The sequence below is a fragment of the Pyrus communis genome, chromosome 15, assembly GCF_041283825.1.
Source record: "Pyrus communis isolate YQ-2024b chromosome 15, ASM4128382v1, whole genome shotgun sequence".
Taxonomy (NCBI): Eukaryota; Viridiplantae; Streptophyta; class Magnoliopsida; order Rosales; family Rosaceae; genus Pyrus; species Pyrus communis.
The window spans coordinates 39,540,084-39,561,957 of NC_142579.1; the positions used below are offsets into that span (position 1 = coordinate 39,540,084).

Genomic DNA, 21,874 nt, shown 5'->3' on the forward strand with positions numbered 1-21,874 from the left:
TCATTTTCGATTATGATGAGTTTGATATAAATTTATTCTTCTACTGTATATTCAAAGTATATTAAAGGGTTATTTTTTATTTTTTGGCAAAATATTAAAAGGTTATGCTTTTTTATTCTTTTGAGATTTAAAGACAATTAATATGAAACAAAGCAATTCACATTCTACTTTATAAGTGATAGATTGCCATGGTGTTCAACGCCGCCTTCTTCAACTTTTCGAATCCTCCCATCTCCCCTTAAATATAGAACATCATTTGCAATAAAAAATTATATAAAAAAATCCATATTATACTTAAACCAGACAAAATTGTTTAATTTCAATTTTTAACATAAATTAAGGACGGTGTATTCAATTGAGATTTAGAAAGATTTTAATTCTTTTAATGAATCTAGGGGTATTCAATCAAGATTTTAAATGATTATCTGAAATTTAATGTGTATTCAATCATGATTTTAAGATAATTTATTAAAATCCTTATAAATCTGGGTTTATTCAATTAGATTTTTAAAGAAATTTAAAACATTCCAGATGTTTTTAATTATAATTTAATTTTAAAGAATTTCAAAAAGTTGAGGAATTAGAGGGAATTAGAGAGATTTTGTAGTGTATTTTAAGCATCTACAAATCTACCTCATCTCTTCAGTTACTCTTTGTTTGACCATGTACAAATAATATATGAACAAGTAGGTCTCTCCCAACCTACAAATTCAACTTTTAAAAAATGTTTGAAAACTTTAAATTTTAACGATAAGAACAAAATAAATAGTAAAGTGAATAGTATTAAAATTGATTTTTTAGTGTAAAAATATGATTTTTTGTTAAAATAAACAATACCGGAAACTTTTCGTTAAAATTCTAATTATTATTTTCTTTTGGTCCAAAATTATGGTGACGTATATGATTTTGTGTTGTGACGATCCTTTGTCCACTACTCCTCTCCATGTTATCTGAGAAAGTTGGGTGTAAGTGGGTCATGACAACAGCAGATTTTACCCGAATCTTACTTTTGTGTGTTGCTTCTCAAGCTGTCCACCATTTAGGAAAATTTAGAAAAAGGATAATCTCTGGATCTTTTTTATTAAATTTATTCAATTATTCAATTTAAATTTTTAAAATTTGATTAAACGATTAAAATTATTATAACTTCTAAAAGGGTTTCCTGTTTATAACTGTTGGATCAAATTTTAAAGATCTTAATTGATTGATTGAGTGAATTTGATGGAAGAGATCTAGAGAGAATCCCTTTCCCACCATTTAGATCCCCCACTACATAAATTGTACACGTGGCAGCTACACGTCGGATCAAAAAGTGCAAACTTTGACTCGCATCTCTATTTTACCTCAAGCTTTCCCGCTTTTTAATATCATCACAAGTTTACTGAATTTATTTTTATTTTTTTAACAAATGATATTATCTACACTAAAAAAGGGTAAGTTTAGCCTCACATTGTAGTAATAATATGGTTCAAATTCGTTTTTTACGAGAATCAAATCTATCACTTATAAGCAAAAAGGAATACCATTAAATACTAAGTGTTTGCTGAATCACTTTTAAAATGACAAAATATTTTTTACTAATTAAAAATCGGTATTCTTTATATTAAGGAGAGATGATGGACTTAGTCTCTCAATGTGCTAGCAATAATGTGGTTCAAATTTTTCTTTGGCGAGAATCGAACCTAAGACCTCTCACTTATTAATGAAGAGAAATGTCATTAAATTGTAGTACTAAATGTCTGTTTGAATAAAGTAATTAAATTTATATAAAAATATATTGTCTCCTACCCAAAGCGGCAGTCTTTGAGAAGAAAAATAAACTAAATTACCAAAAGCCAAATGCAATATAGTAATAAAAAGTGGAGGTTCTTCCTTCTAGCAATCTCGTTCTATCCAAACCAGGGCCCAACAAACCCCGCACTTTTTCACTTTCCCCTTGCATCATCTCTCTCTCATTTGAGGAATCCCTAAATTAAGCTTTGCCCTCTCTCTCCTCTCTCTTTCTCTCTCCTCTCTCTCAGCCCTCGAACCCCAATCTGTTTCTTGGCTCTGCTTTTACTCCTATCCCTTCTTTCCCACAATTCACGCTCTGAGTTCGTTCCTCCATCAGTTTTCACTCCCCAAGTCCTTTTTTTTCCTCTTCTGGGATAATCCAGAAATCTCTCATTTTTTTTTTCAACTTTTTCTGTGAATTTTGACATCTGGGTTCTGCCTGATTTCGAGCTTCCCTTTCTGGGTTGTTATCAACTAACTGGTTCAGCTTTTGGAAAGCCTGGTTTCTGCTTATGGGTTCTCTGGAATTTGATCTGTTTTAAGAAAGGTGAAGGCGTTTCAGCTATCTACCTGTAGATTTTTTCAGATCCTTTAACAAAGGAGCTTTTTTTTCGAGTAATTTTCAAGTGGGTTTTCGAAACTGAATGTAAAAATCGGTTTTTCGCACTTGGGTTTGGAGTGTTGGTGTTGAAAATGAAGAGGGGGAACGAGGAGAAGGTTATGGGACCTATGTTCCCAAGGCTCCATGTGAATGATGCAGATAAAGGAGGGCCGAGAGCTCCTCCAAGAAACAAGATGGCCCTCTATGAGCAGCTGAGCATCCCATCTCAGAGGTTCAATCCTGGGGTGCTGCCTTTGAATTCAAATAACCAGGTAATTTAATCATAATTTGTGCTTACTCTTTTCTTAATTATTTGTTTGGATTATTTTGAAATGTTATTGCTTTAAACTTGTAGTTAGGTAATGGATTTTCTCAGGCTTTTTGGTTTTTTGTTTTTGTAGTAGTTAACTGTAAGTGTTGTTTTATGCTATATTGAGTAATGTTGCATATAACTATGTCTATATGTTGTGTTTTAATGGCTATTAATTGTAAAAAAAGAAGTTAAAATATGCCAAGATAGCTACTATTTGCAGCATGCTGCAATTAAGAGGGAAAAAACAACGGTGTGTTGATAAATAGTGTTGCAAGCTTGTTTAGTATGGACGGGAAATGATTATCGCGTATCTGAATTTTGGGAGCAATTTATGTTTTCAGGGGAGTCGTTCAGATGGAAATTTGGCTTTTCCACTTCGTGGTCGTACATCTACACCTACTCATCAGGCTGTGATGTTTCATGGTCGCCAGTCTGACAGAGCAAATGTAAACGTGCCATTTGAACAAACCGACCTAAGAAGGAAGATCGGAGATGAAGATGATTTTAGTGTTCCTGTATTTGTTCAATCAAGGATGGTTCTTGGTCACAGTAAAACTCCAATTGGTAGTGAGGAAAAACTTACTCCCATCAGCTCGCCTCATTCTGACCATTTAGTAAAAGTAAGAAACGTGGGGAAGAAGGATCCAAAACAAATAAGCTCCCCAACTCTGAATTTAACACGAGAATTGAGAAGTGAAAGAGAAGAGGACCTAATAGAAGTAAGCGGTTCGAGTAAGGGCCATTCAGGAAAATTTGCCGCAAAAATATCAACCATACAAAAGATTGATGGGCCCGTAGAAGCGAATGCATCACCAAATCAAGAGGATGCAGAATGTTCTGTTCCGAGATTCAACAAGTTAGCTGAGAGTGATGCTTGCTTACAACAAGAGTCTAGATCTGGGTCACAGCCAAACGTTACTGGACAAGGTGATGGTCTTGTTGAGTCTTCAAGGGATGTAGAGAAGGGAACTCTTTCCCAGGAAAAAAGTGTTTCTTGTTCTGGGGCGGATCCTACCAGTCCCAATGAGCCTGATAATGACAGCGAATACCGTGGAGACAGAAAGTGTATTTCACTTCAAATGGGACATGTAGACAAAAGTGATGATGTCTCAGAGACCTCCATGGTGGATTCTATATCCGGCATGGACATCTCTCCTGATGATGTTGTAGGAATAATAGGCCAGAAACATTTCTGGAAGGCAAGAAAAGCAATTGTCAAGTAAGTCTCTATTTTCTCCAGTAGTTCATTTCAGTTGTTACTTTGCGCTTTAGAATTTTGAAGTTCACTTTTTTCCCAGTATGCGGTATATGAAGCATTTGGTCTCATAATATCTTCGTGTTGTTGAGTATTTCTTCACTTATGTTTTGTGATTATTTTTTTTCTGTTTCTTTTTTTTATTCTTCCGCATAGCTGTCTTAGACTGTTATTTATATAACAATTAGGAATATAGATATAATTTGAAGGGAGGTGAGATTTCATGGTACAGAGTCCCGGGATTCCTTCTAAAGTGGAATTATTTTGTGTTATAAGGCCCTCGATAACATTTTAGCAGTGGATATGGATCATCTTACAGCAGGGATAAATACATCTTAATAGAGTTATCTTGTGCAACGTGACCTCCGAGACAGCAGATCATCTCGTTATTCATTGCCTTTTTGTATCTGCCTGTTGGGTTTATTCCTGTCTCGGTTTGGTAATGCTTGGGGGTTTCCCTGTTCACTATGAAAAGATTTCCCTTCATGGCACTTGAGGGCTGGGAGCAAGAAGGGGAACAAGTAATGAAGGATTATCCTTGGGACTACATTGTGTGGATCTTGGACTATATTTGACAATATAGTTGACATGGTGGTGAGGAGGATTACATCTCTTATGTAGTATTTTGATGTGGTGTATTGGAAGTTGGAAGATTTTATTAGGTCGGGGTTTGTGTTGTCTTTCTTATACGCTTTATAGAATATGAGAGTATCCCCTATATATGGGTTCTTCTAATCATTACACCTCTTTTATTTTTCATTATGAAATGTGAATCATTTACATGTGAATCAGAAAGCTTTAGTTTGTACAATTCTTTTATGATTTTAATTGAATATTACAAATTTTAAGCTGTTTTTGTGTTAAAGAAAGGAGATTTGCAGACATCTAAATGATTTATGTCGCAGATATTTGCCATGTTTCAGAATCTGTTGTAGCATTTAGCTTTCGTTTTTATTGCTCTGAAGATTTATGTCGCAGATATTTGCTATGTTTTGGATCTGTTGTAGCATTTAGCTATCGTTTTATAGTTTTGAAGTGGTTTTTGTATCCATTATTAATTTTATTGCTCTGAAATACCTTGTTGTGTTAACTGTTTTCTGATGAGCAATTTGCTGCATCCATCCTTAAGCTGTTTCCTTCCCATGTTTGGTAAATGTCATATTTGTCTACAATCCTGATCAATATCACGCCTAAGGATTACCTTGGGGTTGGTCAGGTGGAGTTAATGGGCTATGGTGTTTTTCACGGGTAAGCAGATATTTTGTGACTAAAGCACTTAGTCATTTTTCTGTTATCTCTTAAATAACATGAGTTTCTATTTTCTGTTCCGATGCATGTAATCCAATAATCCATAGTGGGGATTTGTTTGGTACAAATGATTGTCAACTGCCCAATTTTTCATTTTTTGTCCAGTTTATTGTTTTGTTTTCTCGTATTGGTTTTGTTTTTGTGATTTACCAAGCTTCATATGGTTTGGTGTGTATTGTGCAACTATGTTTTTGACATGACTCCTTGTACTTTCTACAGTCAGCAAAGATTGTTTGCGGTTCAAGTATTTGAGTTGCATAGACTCATTAAGGTAAGACTAAATGGATAGATTGTGTTTGATTTCTTTTTGTTGAGAATGTACACACGCGCGCATATCAGTTGACTTAGATTGGAAAAATTAGCTGAATAAAATTCTTTTTTGAACAGGTCCAACGACTGATTGCTGGATCTCCACATCTTTTGCTTGAAGATACTGCTTTTCTGGGCACATCTACTTTAAGGGGATCCCCGGCAACAAAACTCTCATCAGAGTATGTTGTAAAGCCACTACTACATGTTGTAAAGCGCAAACACGAACCTGAGAAGCCAAACAACAAAATGGAATGTTCTGCGGAAAATGCAGTAGGGAAAAGCCAGTCCTTGGTGTTTCCATATTTAGGAAATCCACAGCCAACTCCTATGGCTTCTGATAAAGCCAGTCCTTGGTGTTTCCATCGGTCTCCTGGACATCAATTGTTAATTCCAGTAATGTCGCCTTCTGAAGGACTTGTGTACAAGCCGTATAATGGACCAGAATTTATGGGAGGGCCAGTTTGTGGAGGATGTGGACCCTACGGCTCAACTCCGATGATGGGCAACTTTGTTAAGCCATCTTACGGGGTTCCATCTCATCATCTTCAAGGAATGGGGGTTCTTCCTGTCCCTCCATCACTCAATGGTCATACTTACTTTCCTCCATATGGCATGTCCGTTATGAATCCTGCCATGCCGAGCTCAGCAGTTGAACAAATGCATTGGTTTGCTGGACCCGTTTCCCATGGCCACACCGATCAGTCATCGGGAGGGGGTGCAAACTCCAATTTGCAGCACCAAAGCTCATGCAACATGCCCCAGAAAAATGTCACCATTCCTCACGCCAAAAGGCTTCAGCCATCTAATGACAGTGGGTTACAAGGAAGTACAGCAAATAATACAGGCGACAGAGCACCAATGAGGACGGATCAAAATCCTGAAGGAAGCGATGCGCTCCAACTTTTCCCCATGGCTCCAGTGATTCCAGACGGAGTTCCCCAATCTCACGACATAGGCCAGCCAATGCGAGCTATAAAAGTTGTGCCTCACAATCCAAGAACTGCAACTGCGTCGGCCGCTCGAATTTTCCAGTCCATACAAGCAGAGAGAAAACAGCAGGATTCAACCTAGCTAATTTTCTCGAAGTTGGCGTGGCTCGGTCACTTCCTCCATGTACCATTTTCAGTATAATATTGTGTAACAGGTATTTTCTTTCGCATGTCTCGGTCTTGTGAATGTGTATATTCATATATATACCTCTGGAAAACTCACAAGCAGAGCAGTGTAATCTGAACATGCGAGATGTTTTCTCTTGTATTATGTTATAGTGGGGATATAACGTAAGTAGCAATGGCATTGCTATTTTCGGGTAGAACCGTAGGTGTAATTGCCCATTTTTGAGTATCTGATTGTTGTTAACTAGAAGATAGTCAGAGCTGGAAATATCTTCCCTTAAATTATACCGTATTTTTGCTTTTCTCCGGATACGATATTTTGATCACGTTATTGACATGGTTGATTATCTTAAGAGTATTAAATCATCATTTAGAGCGTCGATTTTAGGTTTATGAATCGCACTCTGGTTACTTAAAACCTAAGATTTAAGCTGTTCGACACGTCCGCCTTGTAAGAAAGAACAGATGTTATGTGGAGAGGGCTCTAAGAACCTTGTAACACGATAAAATCGCACTCGCCAAACAGGGTTTCAAACTTATTGTCCGCCAAATTAAAATGGTTGATTTTTGAAACCTCAAAATGTGAGGTTGCCATTAAAGTTGCTCTATAATTCCGTCTAGTAATTCTTATTAGCACTCTAAAATAGTAATCGTGCATTCTTTCATCTTTTATTTTCTTTTTTCACGAAGAGATGACATATAATAACCTTCTTAGATGGATCGCATTTATAAGTACTCTTCCCTCGCACTATAAAGGTACTTCTGAATCTCCGATCACATTACAAATCAACTGGAGTAAAACAAAATTGGACTTTATTTCAAAAACCAAGGAGATTAAGCACCCATAATCTGAGGATTTAGAGTAATTAGTTACAATCAGGAGGATTTAAACCCGGGCCGCCGAAGTAAAACACAGGTTCTTCAGCAAGTGAAGCGGCATAGTTCAATGCAGTGTAGCAATACTCTTCGTCTGTATAAGTCCCTACCCACTCAGGATACTTGAGCTGCATCGAGTAATCTATGATCCTAACCTGCTTAATATAACATGCATTCCCCAGTTTGCCCCATGCAAAATCACCACTTCCCATTTCAGTTGCAGTGTGTGGATGGTTTTTCTTAATTTTGGAGCTGTACACCTCCCCACCCCATTCGACTAAAGCTGCAACACCCTTTGTTAGGTAAAAGAAGAGCTCTGGGGGAAAGTATCCGACGGGGATGTTTTGGCCGACGCGCACCCACCAGTTGTTGGTGTGAAAGTCCTACAGCAGCAATAGAACGGGTTATAAACTTTTAATAAAAAACAATACTGTAACGGACTAAAGGGAGACAAAATCGGCTTATTGTTTGTTCAGCGTAATCCAGTTGATATTTCAGACCTTGGTGATGCTGAAGGTGGCCTGATATTGTGGACCCATTTCGGAAGAAACAGGTCCAAGGGCCATGCCAAGGGCTAGGTCTTTGTTGGTGTGCACAAATCCTGAGCAAGTGAGATCAAAGCAACCTGTCGATTTGTATGCGTCCTTCTGAAAAAAAGGGTTTTTATTGGAGAAGTTCTCCGAGGTTTCACAACTTATCACTTTTGTCCCTCGCATTTTAATCAAAAGATATGGAAGCTGGTACCAATGACATTTTCCTGACTGATCATATTTGAAATGAAGTACTTACAGTCCAATATACAAAAAGTCGACTTGCTCCATCACCATACAACTTCGGATTTACCTAGAAGCGAAAAAGGAAGGTTCATGTATACGTGTCAAAGTGTGATTTTATAGATCTAAAGTCGATTTTTTTTTCATCTGCAGTCTACAGATGAAGAGTCCAGAGTGAGTTACCACCCATCCTGATTCGACACTTTCAAAGGCGTCTCCGGGTCCATTCTTGAGCCAGATTTGAGCAGTAGTGAACTCATCTGGCGATTGGACTCTTGGATTCCAAATATTTATATCCCCTTGAGCACCTGTATAACTATATCCAACTGTTATAAGGATAGCAGCCTGCACATTCACATAAAATTTAACCATTAATTGCACAAGATACATTTACAAACTAAAAACTGAAATAGTTATCGAATGATTCCTAAACATAACGTTTGCTTACTGAACGATTGATTTGAGGACCGAGTTCGACTCTGGTGCCGTTGATGATTACAGCGCCTTTCTCATCGTTGGTTGAGTAGTAGGAATTTGCCGGTTTCTTCCCAAAGTGTTCAAGTGAAGCAGCTCTCAGTAAGTCCTGCCCTCGAATTCTCCGAATGGGAATGGTTCCACCTGGACAGCTTCCACTCTTCTGCCAAATCTGAGACAAAATCTGCTGAGAAGAATTATGATCATTTTGCACAGGACTACTTGCAATAAGACTGGGACTGGGACTGGGACTAGAACTAGGAACCTCCGATGCGAATTGAAGATTCGGTGTCATCTGCAATAAATCATTAACCTTCCAACTGTAAAATGTTTCATTTAGATGTAACCAACCATAATGTTTTCCAGTTTTTGTTTCGTACATTCTTCGAACAAATGAAGGATTAAAGTAGACCTGAATTTTGTGGTTCCGCAATGCTGGATGATCAAACGCAGGCTGTTTGTAGATGTCAACACAATCAACGATATCTCCATCCTCACTCTACAAGAAATCATAAAATCAAAGAGTTAAAGTGAGTTTAGTCTGCAGAAAAGATAATTAAAATGGCGGAAAACCAGACCTTAATAGTCTTAACGCCGGGCTTGTTGAGAAGCTTCAACATCTTACGAACTTCCAAAGTAGCTTGGTTTGCCTTAGATTTCACATGAGGATGATGATCTGCTGCGCCACCACTGAGCACAAACAATCCCATTGCTAACAAGAGCATTATAATCCTCCTTTTCCCCATTTTCGATCTCTCGGCGTCGCGCTCAATCTTGCACAGAGAGAGAGAGAGAGAGAGAGAGAGGGGAAGAGGAAAGTGTCTGGTTTGAGAGGAGGAAGATAAGAATGTCTTGATTATATACAGTGCATGCATATGCGTCATGGCTTCAGTTTTAGTCCATGTGTCAAACGAACAATTCATGCAGGTTTACACAATGAGCTGGAGGAACTTTGCATGTATGGAAAGGAAAAAGAGAGTTTTAATGAAACACTTCCGGTACTGTTCATTTTTAACAAAATATCATATTTTTACTTTTCTTTGGTACTATTCATTATACCTTTATTTGTCTTTTCGAATTAAAACAAATTTTTTTTTTGAATTTTTCGTTAGTTTTCCTAAGGAAAAAGGGGGTTACTTCTGATTTCTATATGCAGTGAATCAAACTGTTGTGGATGCTATAGAAAAGTGTGCAAATTCAGAAAACATAAAACTTATTTGGAAATCTCAAATATGCCACTTTGGTAAAGATTGAAAATTTAATCTGGTTGGTACCTTCTGAGCAGAAATGGAAGATGTGCCACTCTGGTGGAAATATAAGACGTTAACTAATGAACAATTTTGCAATGGATAATACTTCCATCATTTCCATAACTGTAAATTCTCTTAATCGTCATCTCAAGATAAACTCTACAAAAATCATACTATTGAAAGACTATTTAGTGATCTAAAAATATAAATAAATTGACAGTTCATCATAAGAATGCTACGTATTGCCAAAACTGTCAATTCATTCAATACTTATGAATGATTAGAGATGTTCTTTCAATGATGAAATGAACGGTTTGATTTATCCTCATTGTACGTTAGATTGAAGTCACATTAACGGAAAATAAGAAAAATATTATCTCGTTTTGAAAATACAAGTAGTGCTTAAAACGACGTAGGCTTAGATATAAGAACAATAGGAGTACTAGGTGAATACAAAAGCAAGAGGTATCCCTATTGATTAAGGACACATAGGATTTCTACCAGGCCCTCCGTAATAGAACTCAGGTTCTTCAACATAATCTACTAGATACTTGACATCATAGCAGTTGAACTCGTCCATGTACACATCAGCGTATTCCGGCAATTTCAGCTCAGGCGAATTGTCGTGTATTCGGATTCTTTTTACTGAACCTGAAGTTCCCCAAACAAAATCAGCAAACTGTCCACTTCCCATGTCTGTTTCTGTGTGAGGAGTAGTTCCTACTCTTGGGCTGTAAACTTCACCTCCCCACTCCACACTAGTTGCATGATAGTTCAACGCAAGGAACAGCTGCGGCGGCCAATATCCGACGTAAATGCTCTCCCCATATTGCACCCACCAATTGCTTGTCACCGGATCCTGAATTCGAAGGCAAAACATAAAGGAATTTAATTAATATGTTAAGTTGTTAAATTGTTAATCTAATACGTTATGTTGTTAAGCTGTTAATGTGATGGTATGCTGTTAAACTGTTCATATTACCTTGAAGACGTAAACGATTATTTCATATGGAAGGTCATGAGGAAAAGATACTGGATAAATTGCTGCACCAAGAGCGACTTTGTTGCTAACTTGAACAAATCCAGCACAAGTAAGATCAAAGCAACCTGTTTTCTTTGAATCATCAGCCTACAGGGAACATCAGAAGTGCAATTAACCCTAGCCAGTGGAATTAATTCACGCAAAAACTCAGTTGTGAACTTGTGATTCATGTCTGCTTACAGTCCAATACACGAAAAATCGAGTCTCTCTATCTCCGTAGACGCTCGGATTCACCTGAAGAGGGATTCACAACAACGATGTAAAATATTTCAAATCAAGAACATGAAGGTGAAGGGAGTTATACAGTTATGTTATACCGCCCATCCGGATTCAACCATCTCACGTGAATTTAGGAGGCTAACTTGAGAAGTGCTGTAATCATCATCGAGGTCAACCATAGGGTTATAAACTTTGATGTCTCCTTTGCCTCCAGTATATCTGTACCCTACTGTAAGCAATATTGCCTTCTGTAATTCAAATTAATTAACACAGTCAGAAATTAAAAAGGGTTTGGAAATGATTTCGCTTAGGGTATGCCCAAGAGTCACATAAGCGCTTTCTGTAAAAGCATATGTCAAATGCTTCTTCACAAAGCACTTAGATTTCGATTAAAAAAAATTCGTAAGTGTTTCAGATAGAGAGAATGCTTATGAGCATAAGTGCTTTCAAGAGAAGCAGTCCCAAACCAACGACGTGTAAATTTATAATTAATTTCAACAATGAATTAAAATGTGATACTGAGGAGTTAATGCACCGAGTGGTTTGCTCTTAGAACGTTCCCAGTTTTGTTGTCACCAAAATGTGCAGCTGCAGCATGACGAGACACAGTACTTTGCTTCTTCCTTCCATAGTCCTTAACGGAGCTAGCTCTCAGCAGTTCCTTTTTCCGGACTCGTCGGACCGGGATTGTTCCCGGAGGACAGCTTCCACTTTTCCTCCATTTTTGCTTCACCATCCTGGAAGATTGTTCTTCATTCTTTTTCTTCAATCTGTCCATTTTTGTCACTGTCTTTCTCTCCCTTTCTGGATCATACGTGGGTGCCATCTGAAAAGGGAAAATTATTCACACCACTTGTTATGTTGAAAAATCGAGGACGGTTATCCTACTAACACATAGTTGACACGAACACAAGAAAATAGCACCGTCATGGTCCACTGAGTGGTATATTTGGCCTAGTAAATGGTGTAATTACTTTATGAGTTTACTACACCATCTGATGAATCATTTGTAGATGTTCGTACTTAATACACGTTGTCATCCTAAAATATATCGAATTAGATCAAAGTTACCTGGATGGTATGGTTGCTGAGAGCAGGATGATCAAAAGCTGGCTGCTTGTAAATGTCAATGCAATCAATAATATCACCATCTTCACTCTACAAGCAATCAGAGTTAATATATATTAGGGTTTTACTGTGCAAGTGAAATTTATGAAGTGAGTAAATTCATACCTGGATGGTTTTAACTGCAGGCTTTCTGAGTTGGGTTAATTTTCTTTCAGCTTCCAAAATCTTGTGGTTAGAGAACACATCACCCTCCACAATTACCCCACATCTAATCAGAGTCACAGCCACTCCCAACATAATTACCATCCCCCTTAATCTAATCATCACTTCACCAAAACACAACCCTTTCCCCATTTGTTGTTAATTAACTAAACTAATAATTAATTAATTACTTTGAATATGTAATTAAGATGAGATTAAGATATGAAGAGCCCAGCAGGAGCTGGATCTATTTAAAGGACATTGTCTCTGCAGAATGTGCAGCATGTGATTAAGCATACATCCAAATCATTTCTGCCAACTACACTTGGGCAAAATAATTTGCATGATTCACCGTCCAATCATGCAAATTTCACTTATTTTTTATTTTCAATTTTTGGATTGTCACGTGTGAGCCACCACATCTCAAAACTTTGAAAAGTCGTTACTTTGTTCTTCTAACTCAAAAGTTAGGGTATTTTTAAATAATTAGTAATATTTTTCACACGTACGTAAAAAAATATTGTAAAAATTTAACAAAATCATATTAGTAAAAACAATGATTAAGTATCTGGAACTCCTCAACTTTTTAGTGTCATTCTAAATTGCTCTCAACCTTTTGAAACATTTCAAACAAGTGCATCTGCCACGATATTTGTCTATTTGATAATATATGTTGAGGTTCTATGTGATCTGTAGGTGATGATGTGAAGTGGATACCTTTCTTGACCAAACACAGCCGCTATATATATATATATTTTTTTTTTTGGCTCATTTTGGAGTGGTCTTGAATTATAGGGTGGTGTGGGCGGTTGTGTTGGCCTTGGAGGTGATGGCTTGAGAGGAGGTGGTGACCGTTAGTTAGTGAAGACTAAGTTTTTATAACCTTCTATTGATTTTAGAGATAAAGTAAGTCTTTATTAATTTAACATAAATTTAATTGACGCTTAATGGACGTGACATTTCAATAGATTAGGTCCTAAGGTGCGGAGCGGATCCAATTCCCAACTACGGGTTCTGTCAAGCAAACAGTGGCCCGGTTAAGCTTACGCGTGACCCAAGTCCATTTTAATTACCAATCCTACCACTTAGCGAGTCAGAGTCATTCATACACACAGAGTAGAGAGGAAAAGAGAGAGTAGCTTGGGATTTACGTCAAAATCCAAAAATGGTGAAATTCCTGCTTCAGATCACCGCGGAACTCGAGAACCTGACCGACCTCCAGCCTCAGGACGGCTGCGACGACACCAACTTCTCCTACCTCTTCAAGGTCAGACCTCCATTTTCCTCAAATCCATTTCGTTTTGCTATTTCAGTTTGCGTTCTCCTTTTCTAGGGTTTCTGGCATCGAATCCATGTCGATTTTGAGTCGCTCAATCTGCTGATGCTTATAGACAGTATTCACACGATTCTTTTTTTATTTTGTTTATTATTTTGTGAACTTTGTAGCTGAAATGTGAGAGGTGTGGAGAGGTGAGCCAGAGAGAAACTTGTGTGAGCTTGAACGAGACTGTTCCCCTTCCAGTCGGCAAGGGAACAGCCAATCTCATCCAGAAGGTAATCCCTCTTTCTCTCTCTCTACTGATTACACAAGGGGATTTGTAAGTAAAGGGTTTAGGGTTTGGCGAGAAAATCCAAGGATTCTTGTGTTTTCGCTTGTTCTTGCGTGAATTAGTGAAATGCCGTGTTTGTTGAGTGCCTAATTGTTGTAAAAACGACCTTGTGATTCCCGTTTCGTTCTGCTTACCCTGTGTTCAATCAATTTGACATATGCCTCTGGGAATGGGATGTTGGGTGACGTTTTGCATAGGTAGGTTTCAACTTGGTTGTATACAGTTTGTGTGAAATTGTTTCTTATCCCGTTTTTTGTTTGACTGATAAGAATTATTATCGATACTTGCATTTGGTTTAGTGAGCATTTCAGATTTTTTAGTTGTTCGTAGAGTTCCGATCTTACATGAATTGGCCATATTTGTCACTTTGATTTGAGATAGTTCTGTCTGAAATTGTGTTGTGACATATGGGCAACTTATCGATTTTGATGGCTACATTATTCCTATTTCATAATTTGAATTTTGATCATATGGGTATGGGGTTTCTTCCTATGTATGGTTTTACCCAAAATATTTTCTGCTTAAGTTTGTTGTACATGGTTGGTGATTTTTTGCAAATTTTTCCCTTGCAGTGCAAGTTTTGTGAGCGCGATGGAATGATTATGATGCATCCAGGTCGTGGTAAGCCACTGACGCAGGAAACAAGTGAAGCCAGGCAGTTTGCCCCATTGATGATCTTCGAGTGCAGGGGTTATGAACCTGTGGACTTTGTTTTTGGTGGTGGCTGGAAAGCTAAGTCTGTAAGTTTCTCTTCCTCACATGCAACTTTCAATCATATAGCATATCGAATGAACATTTCTCATTGTACTTGAGGCCAAAAAGTGCCTTTTGTTGGACATGTGAGCTTATAAATAATATTTGTGTGAACATTCCTAAGCCCTAAATCCCTGTACCTCCATGCACTTCAGCACATATGTATAAAAATTTGGCTATTTGAGAGAGGTGGTCAATAAATGTGGTACAAACACCATAATTATCAACATAATTATTCATGTATTGAATTCTTTCGTTCTTCACTTTTTAACTTCAGTGAGCATTAAGGATTGCTTTCCTGTTTTATATTGTGCTAGTTCCCTTCAAAGCTTATTTTGGTATTGTTGTTTGCTTGTGTTTTGACCCTTATTAGTTTCTTGTGAGAAAGCTTTAGTCTCTGTCCTTTCCTATAAATGTCGCACGGTTAGTACTGTTACATTTCATGTTATGAGGATAGCACATTCGAGATGTGAGAACTGCAGATAATTGTGATGCTTTCTTTTTTGACCCCGTCTTTTCTTGTAATAACATTTAATTGTCACCAAGTTTAATTGTCTTGCATCTGTATGTAAACTTAAACTAGTGTTCATTTCTTTTGTAGTTGAGTGGCACAAATTTTGAGAACATTGACTTGTCGGCTGGGGAGTTTGTTGAATATGATGAGAAGGGAGAGTGCCCGGTTATGATTTCTAATCTTCAGGCTGCTTTTGTGGTGAGTTCTTAGACTGTATGCCACATGAAATGCGTCTGGGTATATAAAAGTTGGCATGTGAACTTGGGAAGCTAACCGTTCATTTGTGAATAAGATGGACTGTTTCCTGTGCCGTGAGCAGAAAAACCTATGTAATTCGTAGACAGTAAATGTTTTGAGAAAGTTCAGAGTTCATGTTGTGCTCGTTATTCGGTTTTAAAAGGATTCAGTTACGTGGATACAACATGGTGTACTTTCGTTATGAATGCATGGATTGCAAAACTTGGTTGTATCATGAAATGTTTACGGGATCACGATTCAGATCGGTCAAGGCTTTATAATTCTACTCCGCTTGAGCAGTTAGAACTGCTTCTTTTTTTTTTTTTTTTTTCTAGTGTGGTTGAATGAGATTACACCTTGACAGTGCCTTCCACCATACAGTCTGCAATGCGACCCAAAGAGTCCAATTTCTCCAAATTTCGAGTTTAAAGTCTCTTATATTGTGGAATTTCCTATTTTTTTTGTTTTTTGAATAAACGATATTATCTATGCTAATGGAAGGTAGAGTGGGCCAAGTCTTACAATGGACTAGCAATGATGTAGTTCAAATTCGTCTTTGGCGAAAATCGAATTTAAGATCTCTCACTTACAAGTAAAGTAGAATACCACTAGATCGTAATACTAAGTAATTAAAATTTGTACTTATGTTTTGATTTTTTCGTCGCTAGTAAGTGCATGAATATTCTATATTTGGAATTAAAATTTGTTTGATTCCAATTATGTAGTAGTAAACATGCCATGAGTTCTTAATACATTGAGTTTAGGCTTGGTGAGCCATAATCGGAATCGAAGTTTTTTTTATTTTGATTCCGATTATGGATTAGTAAACATGTTAAGCGATGGGTTCTTAATACATTGACATTAGCCCTAAAATAGCTGTATTAATAAAAGGCTAGTCTCTATCCAAAGCCTAAATTAAGGGTAATGAAAAGCTAATTCTTGCTTTGGGCGATGCTAATTATGCTCCACATTTGTCTGTTGCTTCAAAGGGCGGAAACGTGCAAGACGGTGTCATTTGTCTTGCTGGAAGTTAGGCAAAATGCGAAACCTATCAAGTTGTATCATTCACAAATTACTCCATTTCATAGTCGCAACACTTTAAGCACCGTCGTAAAGGAAAAACTCTTGAACTCGACTGCTATTCTATTACTTGTCTATATTTCGATTCTTAAAAAGTAATTTTTCACTAACACAAGATACACAAGCTTAATTGCGTTTTTGTGCACATTATATAAAAAAGACCTTTTTTGGTTTGAAGAACCTCTAAATCTCATCTGTGACATTTTACTGGAAGATTGTAGTGCCTCATTATGTGTCGATAATGTGAGCAATATAGTCAGTCTCAAGTGTCTAAATAACATTACTCGTCATAAATTCTAATTTTTCAGTTACAAATAACAGAAATACATTCTCTCTTCTACATATTAGGTACAACTTTTTCTTTAATGACAAAAGTAGTTAACATGAGTCCAACTCGCATTTATTCCTTAGATTTGTTACCATTAAAACTTAAATAATTTTCACTTTTACCAACTCAAAATTTACCCATAAAAATACACACACGCAACTGGACGAGATAGTTTGGTTCTTCTTCCCACCTCTGTTGAAGAAGAGAGATATACCACCCGACAAACGGATCCCGTCTCCTCCTCACTCGCCTCGTGTGAGTAGAAGAATCGTCAAATATAGTAAAGAATTAAACATTCTTGAAATCTCAGAAATATCATTTCTTAAATCTCACACAAAAACGCACTTCAGACAACCTTCGTATCTGTCTCTCAGGTCCTCTCTGAGTGACCGCCTTCTCGTTTTCTTCATCCACGTGGCCACTTCCCGTGCTTTCGGGCGCAACTCAAGCCGTGAAGTTTAAGGATCCAAACCCTCCCTTCATGTCCTTCAAGTCAACCTCCAACCTTTTACGGTCACATGGTATGTCATACTTTTTGACTGGTGCACAAGCAGTTCGATTTGTTTAACATTTGATCCCAGCTTAGATTCTTGTTTTTAAGTTATAACCTCGGTTTATCGACATGTGAAAAAGTTAAGATTTTTATGCAGTATGTGTTTAGTTTGGATATTGGGATGCTGTGGAATTAGTTTTCGGATCTGCCAGGAGTTAGTTTTTGCTTAGTGGGGTTGTGATTTGGGAGAAAACTGCGTGATTTCGATTGGAATATGGTTAATTTCAAGTCTAATTTACTATCTTTGATGCAAGATGTAATTTTGGAATCTGGATTTTCTGCTTGTTTGAGAGAAGAAGTTTGTGGGGAAAATTTTGATCTCAGACACTTGGAGGTAGTCTGTAGGAACCGGAAGAGTTAAGGAATTTGATCCTGGTGGGGTGTTTTTATTGAGATGCAGAATTTGCAATCGAGGGCTGTGCCGTTAGAGGAAGGCAATGACCCTGGTGTTACTAGCAGCCGGGCAAGCCAAACGAAGGCCTTGCCGATTAGGCTACTCCAGTTATTCGCGCTGTTTCTGCTTTTCTGTATTACTTTCTCAGTCATTAGCGTATACACAATTCGGCATTTTGGAATCAATGGCGTCATGACAACAGCCGCGACCTCTTTCCAGCCGTGCCTTGAGGAACCAAGAGGTTTGGACCGATGGATTAAGCCGCCATCAAGTGTTAAACACACCATGAATGATGAGGAACTGTTCTGGAGGGCTTCTTTTACGCCTAGGATAAAGAAATATCCTTTTGAGAAAGTTCCAAAGATTGCATTTATGTTCTTGACTAAGGGGCCGTTGCCGCTGGCACCCCTTTGGGAGAGGTTTCTGAAGGGATACGAAAGGCTTTATTCAGTCTACGTTCATTCACTACCATCGTTTCAACCCCATTTTAATCCTTCGTCAGCTTTTTATGGGAGACATATTCCAAGCCAGGTATGCACCTATCTATATGTTATATGAAAGATTCTGCAATAAGTGCACAATTTATGTTTTTGGTTCCGGCATTCATTCAATGGTTTCTCTGGCTTTTACTTTTTGCACTTCTTGATTTTCTCTGTGGTCAGCACACACCCCGGTTGCTTGCATTAGGTTGTGTGTCTGAAGTTCAAAATGTAACGAAAATGGAATGCGCCTCTGCAGGAGGCGGTAATATTTAGAGATGATCAAAGAAAGGGTTTAACCTATCTGTGTATTGGTAGAAAAGGGGCAATTCTAATTTATCATGTTTGGAATTACAGGGATGTAGAATGCCGTCTCCGAGAGAGGGCAGGAAACACAATTTGTTCCATGTACTCAATTGAATGAATGGATCTGACTTTTTAAATTCATGAAGTTGATAATCCTGCTTGTGAAATATACACTAGGCACAGATGCATTCATATGAACAGATGATGTAAAAGCATAACTTCTTGGGCGATACTCCGACCTCATCTCATATTCATGATTTCTTATTAACGTTCTTGATTCATCTCTAACCATCATTCTTGTGCCACAATTCTGATGTTTCCTTTTACATAGTGTTATTGATATATGCCTTCAAATTGTGAGTAAGAATAAGGTGAATTATTTATGTGAATGATACCGGACAACAGAATTGAAGTTTGTTTGGATGTTTGGCCGAAGATAAATGAGTATATTTCAAATGTGTGACTATATTCCGTATGTTTTCTGCTTCGTTTAACCTTTTCACTTAACGATTTAATTAACAAAAGAGTGTCCATATTTAGTAGCTTCAAAAATGAGTTTCAATGAAAACGTTTTATGGTCATCTTGATTGCCATTAAACATTCTTGCTGAGTTTTGGTTTTGTCCTGCGCAGGTTGCTGAGTGGGGAAGAATGAGTATGTGTGATGCTGAGAGAAGACTCCTTGCCAATGCGTTGCTCGACATATCCAACGAATGGTTCATTCTTCTTTCTGAATCATGCATTCCGCTCTACAATTTCAGTGTCGTTCACCACTACTTGATGAAGTCCAAGTACAGCTATGTCGGTGCATTTGATGACCCCGGGCCACATGGAAGAGGACGCTACAATGATAACATGGCACCTGAAGTGAATATATCCGATTGGCGCAAGGGCTCCCAGTGGTTTGAAGTTAACCGAAAGCTTGCCATCAGCATTGTCGAGGATACAAAATATTACCCCAAATTTAAAGAGTTCTGCAGACCCGCATGTTACGTTGATGAGCACTACTTCCCCACGATGTTAACCATTGAAGCCGGGAATTCTTTAGCAAATAGAAGCATTACTTGGGTGGATTGGTCACGGGGTGGACCTCACCCGGCTACCTTTGGAAGAGCGGACATCACGGAGGAATTTCTCAAGAGAATTTTCTGGGGTCAACGCTGCACTTACAATGGCCATAACTCAACAATCTGCTTTCTTTTTGGAAGGAAGTTTGCTCCGAGTGCCATGGAACCTCTTTTGCATTTAGCACCAAAGTTTCTGGGCTTCTAAGTTACAAGTTTCTAACACATAAACAGTCGGCCAAGTCGACGTCTCGAGCCGAAGAGCGTGCAAAACTCAATCGCCACGGTGTGTATTTGCTTGTTACCATAAATTCAACCTCAGTTGTAATATTTGCTGGTTTGGGTTTTCACCTGATAGGTCTTTGGCAACATATACTGTTTATAACAGTTTGAGATGTACAGAGAAGTAGCACCCAATTTCGCATTGGGGCGTATCATTTTGTTCACAGTTATGTATTTGAGAATTTGATATTTTGATGATTGATAGACACTATATTTGAATAATTTGTTCCTGATTCTGTTCACTTTTTGTTTTTGCTCTGTGTACATAAATCATAGCATATGCTAGAGAGTGGCTCACGTGCTCAGGAGTCACGAAGGGACAATGATGGTATTAGGCTCATTTTGCTATATTTTTTCGCACATAAAAGTGTAGTGTTATGCATGATTTTCAAGGTTTTTTCGTAGGCACAAGCCCCAATTTGATGTTTTTAGTTTAATTTTTTTCATCGGGTTTTGATTTGAGGTCAGTGATTCCTATGAAGTTCAAGCAATCTGTTGCATATGCACTTTGAGGAGAAGGGAAAGATAAAGAATAATAAGGATGACACCATAACAGACTTAAACGACGATGGTCAACTACTCAACACATGACAGGGTAATTTTATAAGATTATGAGAGCTTTTCGTATTGAGACTTTTGGATTCTTTTTAGACTAAAATCTTGACTCCGTAGCTGATCACACGCAGTGATTGTTAACGGTAAATCTATACGGTTCATGATTACTATATGGCTCCTCTACACGCGTGGCGATTGTTGGTGGGATAGTACGGCGCGTGAGAGAAAAGCCCATTTATGTTGTAGGTGTAACACCCAACCTCTTCATTTGATGTGACCAACAAAGAATCTGTTGGGCCCACAGAAGACCCATTACCCTCTGGACACGCCATGGAATGTGGAAGAAATGTTTAAAAGCCTCCAAGCCCGTTTGGTTTCACATTCTTTTTGGTCAACACATTCTTTTTCTTTTTATTTATCAAACGGTATTAGCTTTATTCATAGTTCAACTAGTCTCAAGTTCGACTTAACATGAAGTTCAGTCACTGATTAACGAAAAAAAAATATTTTGAAAGAAGAAAAGAAAATAGATTTGTAAAAATCACTTTTTAACCTCAAAATTGCCCCAAAAAAAAGAAACGTGAAGCCAAATTCATCAAAATAAGAAAAAATAAGCAGCCTGAAATGACAAAATTATGATGTTGAAAAACCGAAACAACTTAATATTAAATTTAAGTTCCATCACAAACACATAAATTTATCGTCATCAAACTTGCAACATCTAACTAAAAAAGATTATAAAACAAAATACGAAATTGACGGAAACTTGGTCTCCACCGATCCAACGGTCCTTAAAAGCAAATTTATTTCCTTAAATGAAAAAAGGAGACGTAATAGTCTCACGTACCTTTATTTCACATGGAGACAATCATAGACCACCCAATCATGGTTGTTGAATATGAATATAAAAATGCACCCCCCCCCCCCCCCAAAAATCATTTAGGGGCACTACAGTAACTTCCACTCATGATGTGCCCCCCCCCCTTCCAAATACATGATGCCAAGCGAATGTTCTGGAATTCCCATGAAGTAAATATCAGAAGCACAAATCTCCACCCTACACCTGTCGTTTTTTCATCCCATTCAACACCCTGTCGTTTTCAGACTCCCCACGTGTCGGACCCCGGACGGTGGTCCAGT

At 37.8% G+C, this 21,874-nt stretch overlaps 5 protein-coding genes across 12 annotated transcripts; 3 read left to right on the plus strand and 2 right to left on the minus strand.

The window, feature by feature from the left end:
• The first annotated feature begins 1,805 nt into the window (after positions 1-1,805).
• On the plus strand, positions 1,806-6,927 carry LOC137709711 (protein EARLY FLOWERING 3). Its single transcript, XM_068448695.2, has 4 exons — positions 1,806-2,646; positions 3,029-3,906; positions 5,470-5,521; positions 5,638-6,927. Exons 1-4 carry the CDS (start codon positions 2,467-2,469, stop codon positions 6,631-6,633), a joined length of 2,106 nt encoding a protein of 701 aa, XP_068304796.1. The 5' UTR covers positions 1,806-2,466; the 3' UTR covers positions 6,634-6,927.
• A 548-nt stretch (positions 6,928-7,475) lies between these two features.
• LOC137712650 (protein neprosin-like) lies at positions 7,476-9,546 on the minus strand. Its single transcript, XM_088686324.1, has 7 exons — positions 9,379-9,546; positions 9,213-9,299; positions 8,775-9,095; positions 8,510-8,671; positions 8,343-8,396; positions 8,054-8,200; positions 7,476-7,936 (listed from the first exon to the last, which is right to left on the minus strand). The coding sequence occupies exons 1-7, from the start codon at positions 9,544-9,546 to the stop codon at positions 7,544-7,546; spliced, it is 1,332 nt and encodes a 443-aa protein (XP_088542450.1). The 3' UTR covers positions 7,476-7,543.
• An 855-nt stretch (positions 9,547-10,401) lies between these two features.
• On the minus strand, positions 10,402-12,888 carry LOC137712584 (protein neprosin-like). The gene is made up of 7 exons (XM_088686323.1): positions 12,545-12,888; positions 12,383-12,469; positions 11,847-12,137; positions 11,410-11,559; positions 11,273-11,326; positions 11,033-11,179; positions 10,402-10,909 (listed from the first exon to the last, which is right to left on the minus strand). The coding sequence occupies exons 1-7, from the start codon at positions 12,731-12,733 to the stop codon at positions 10,529-10,531; spliced, it is 1,299 nt and encodes a 432-aa protein (XP_088542449.1). The 5' UTR covers positions 12,734-12,888; the 3' UTR covers positions 10,402-10,528.
• Positions 12,889-13,670: 782 nt separating this feature from the next.
• Positions 13,671-15,980, plus strand: LOC137747388 (uncharacterized). The gene is made up of 4 exons (XM_068487497.2): positions 13,671-13,847; positions 14,027-14,134; positions 14,763-14,930; positions 15,545-15,980. Exons 1-4 carry the CDS (start codon positions 13,746-13,748, stop codon positions 15,665-15,667), a joined length of 501 nt encoding a protein of 166 aa, XP_068343598.1. The 5' UTR covers positions 13,671-13,745; the 3' UTR covers positions 15,668-15,980.
• Positions 15,981-17,253: 1,273 nt separating this feature from the next.
• On the plus strand, positions 17,254-20,421 carry LOC137742977 (glycosyltransferase BC10). 8 transcript variants are annotated; one of them, XM_088686709.1, is made up of 4 exons: positions 17,254-17,382; positions 17,477-17,623; positions 17,910-18,580; positions 19,467-20,421. In XM_088686709.1, exons 3-4 carry the CDS (start codon positions 18,050-18,052, stop codon positions 20,103-20,105), a joined length of 1,170 nt encoding a protein of 389 aa, XP_088542835.1. In that variant the 5' UTR covers positions 17,254-17,382; positions 17,477-17,623; positions 17,910-18,049; the 3' UTR covers positions 20,106-20,421. The 8 variants fall into 8 exon arrangements, with proteins under 8 accessions (XP_088542835.1, XP_088542837.1, XP_068339006.1 ...); XM_088686711.1 differs by having other exon boundaries at positions 18,056-18,580; XM_088686707.1 differs by having other exon boundaries at positions 17,269-17,357; positions 17,753-18,580.
• Positions 20,422-21,874: the final 1,453 nt, after the last annotated feature.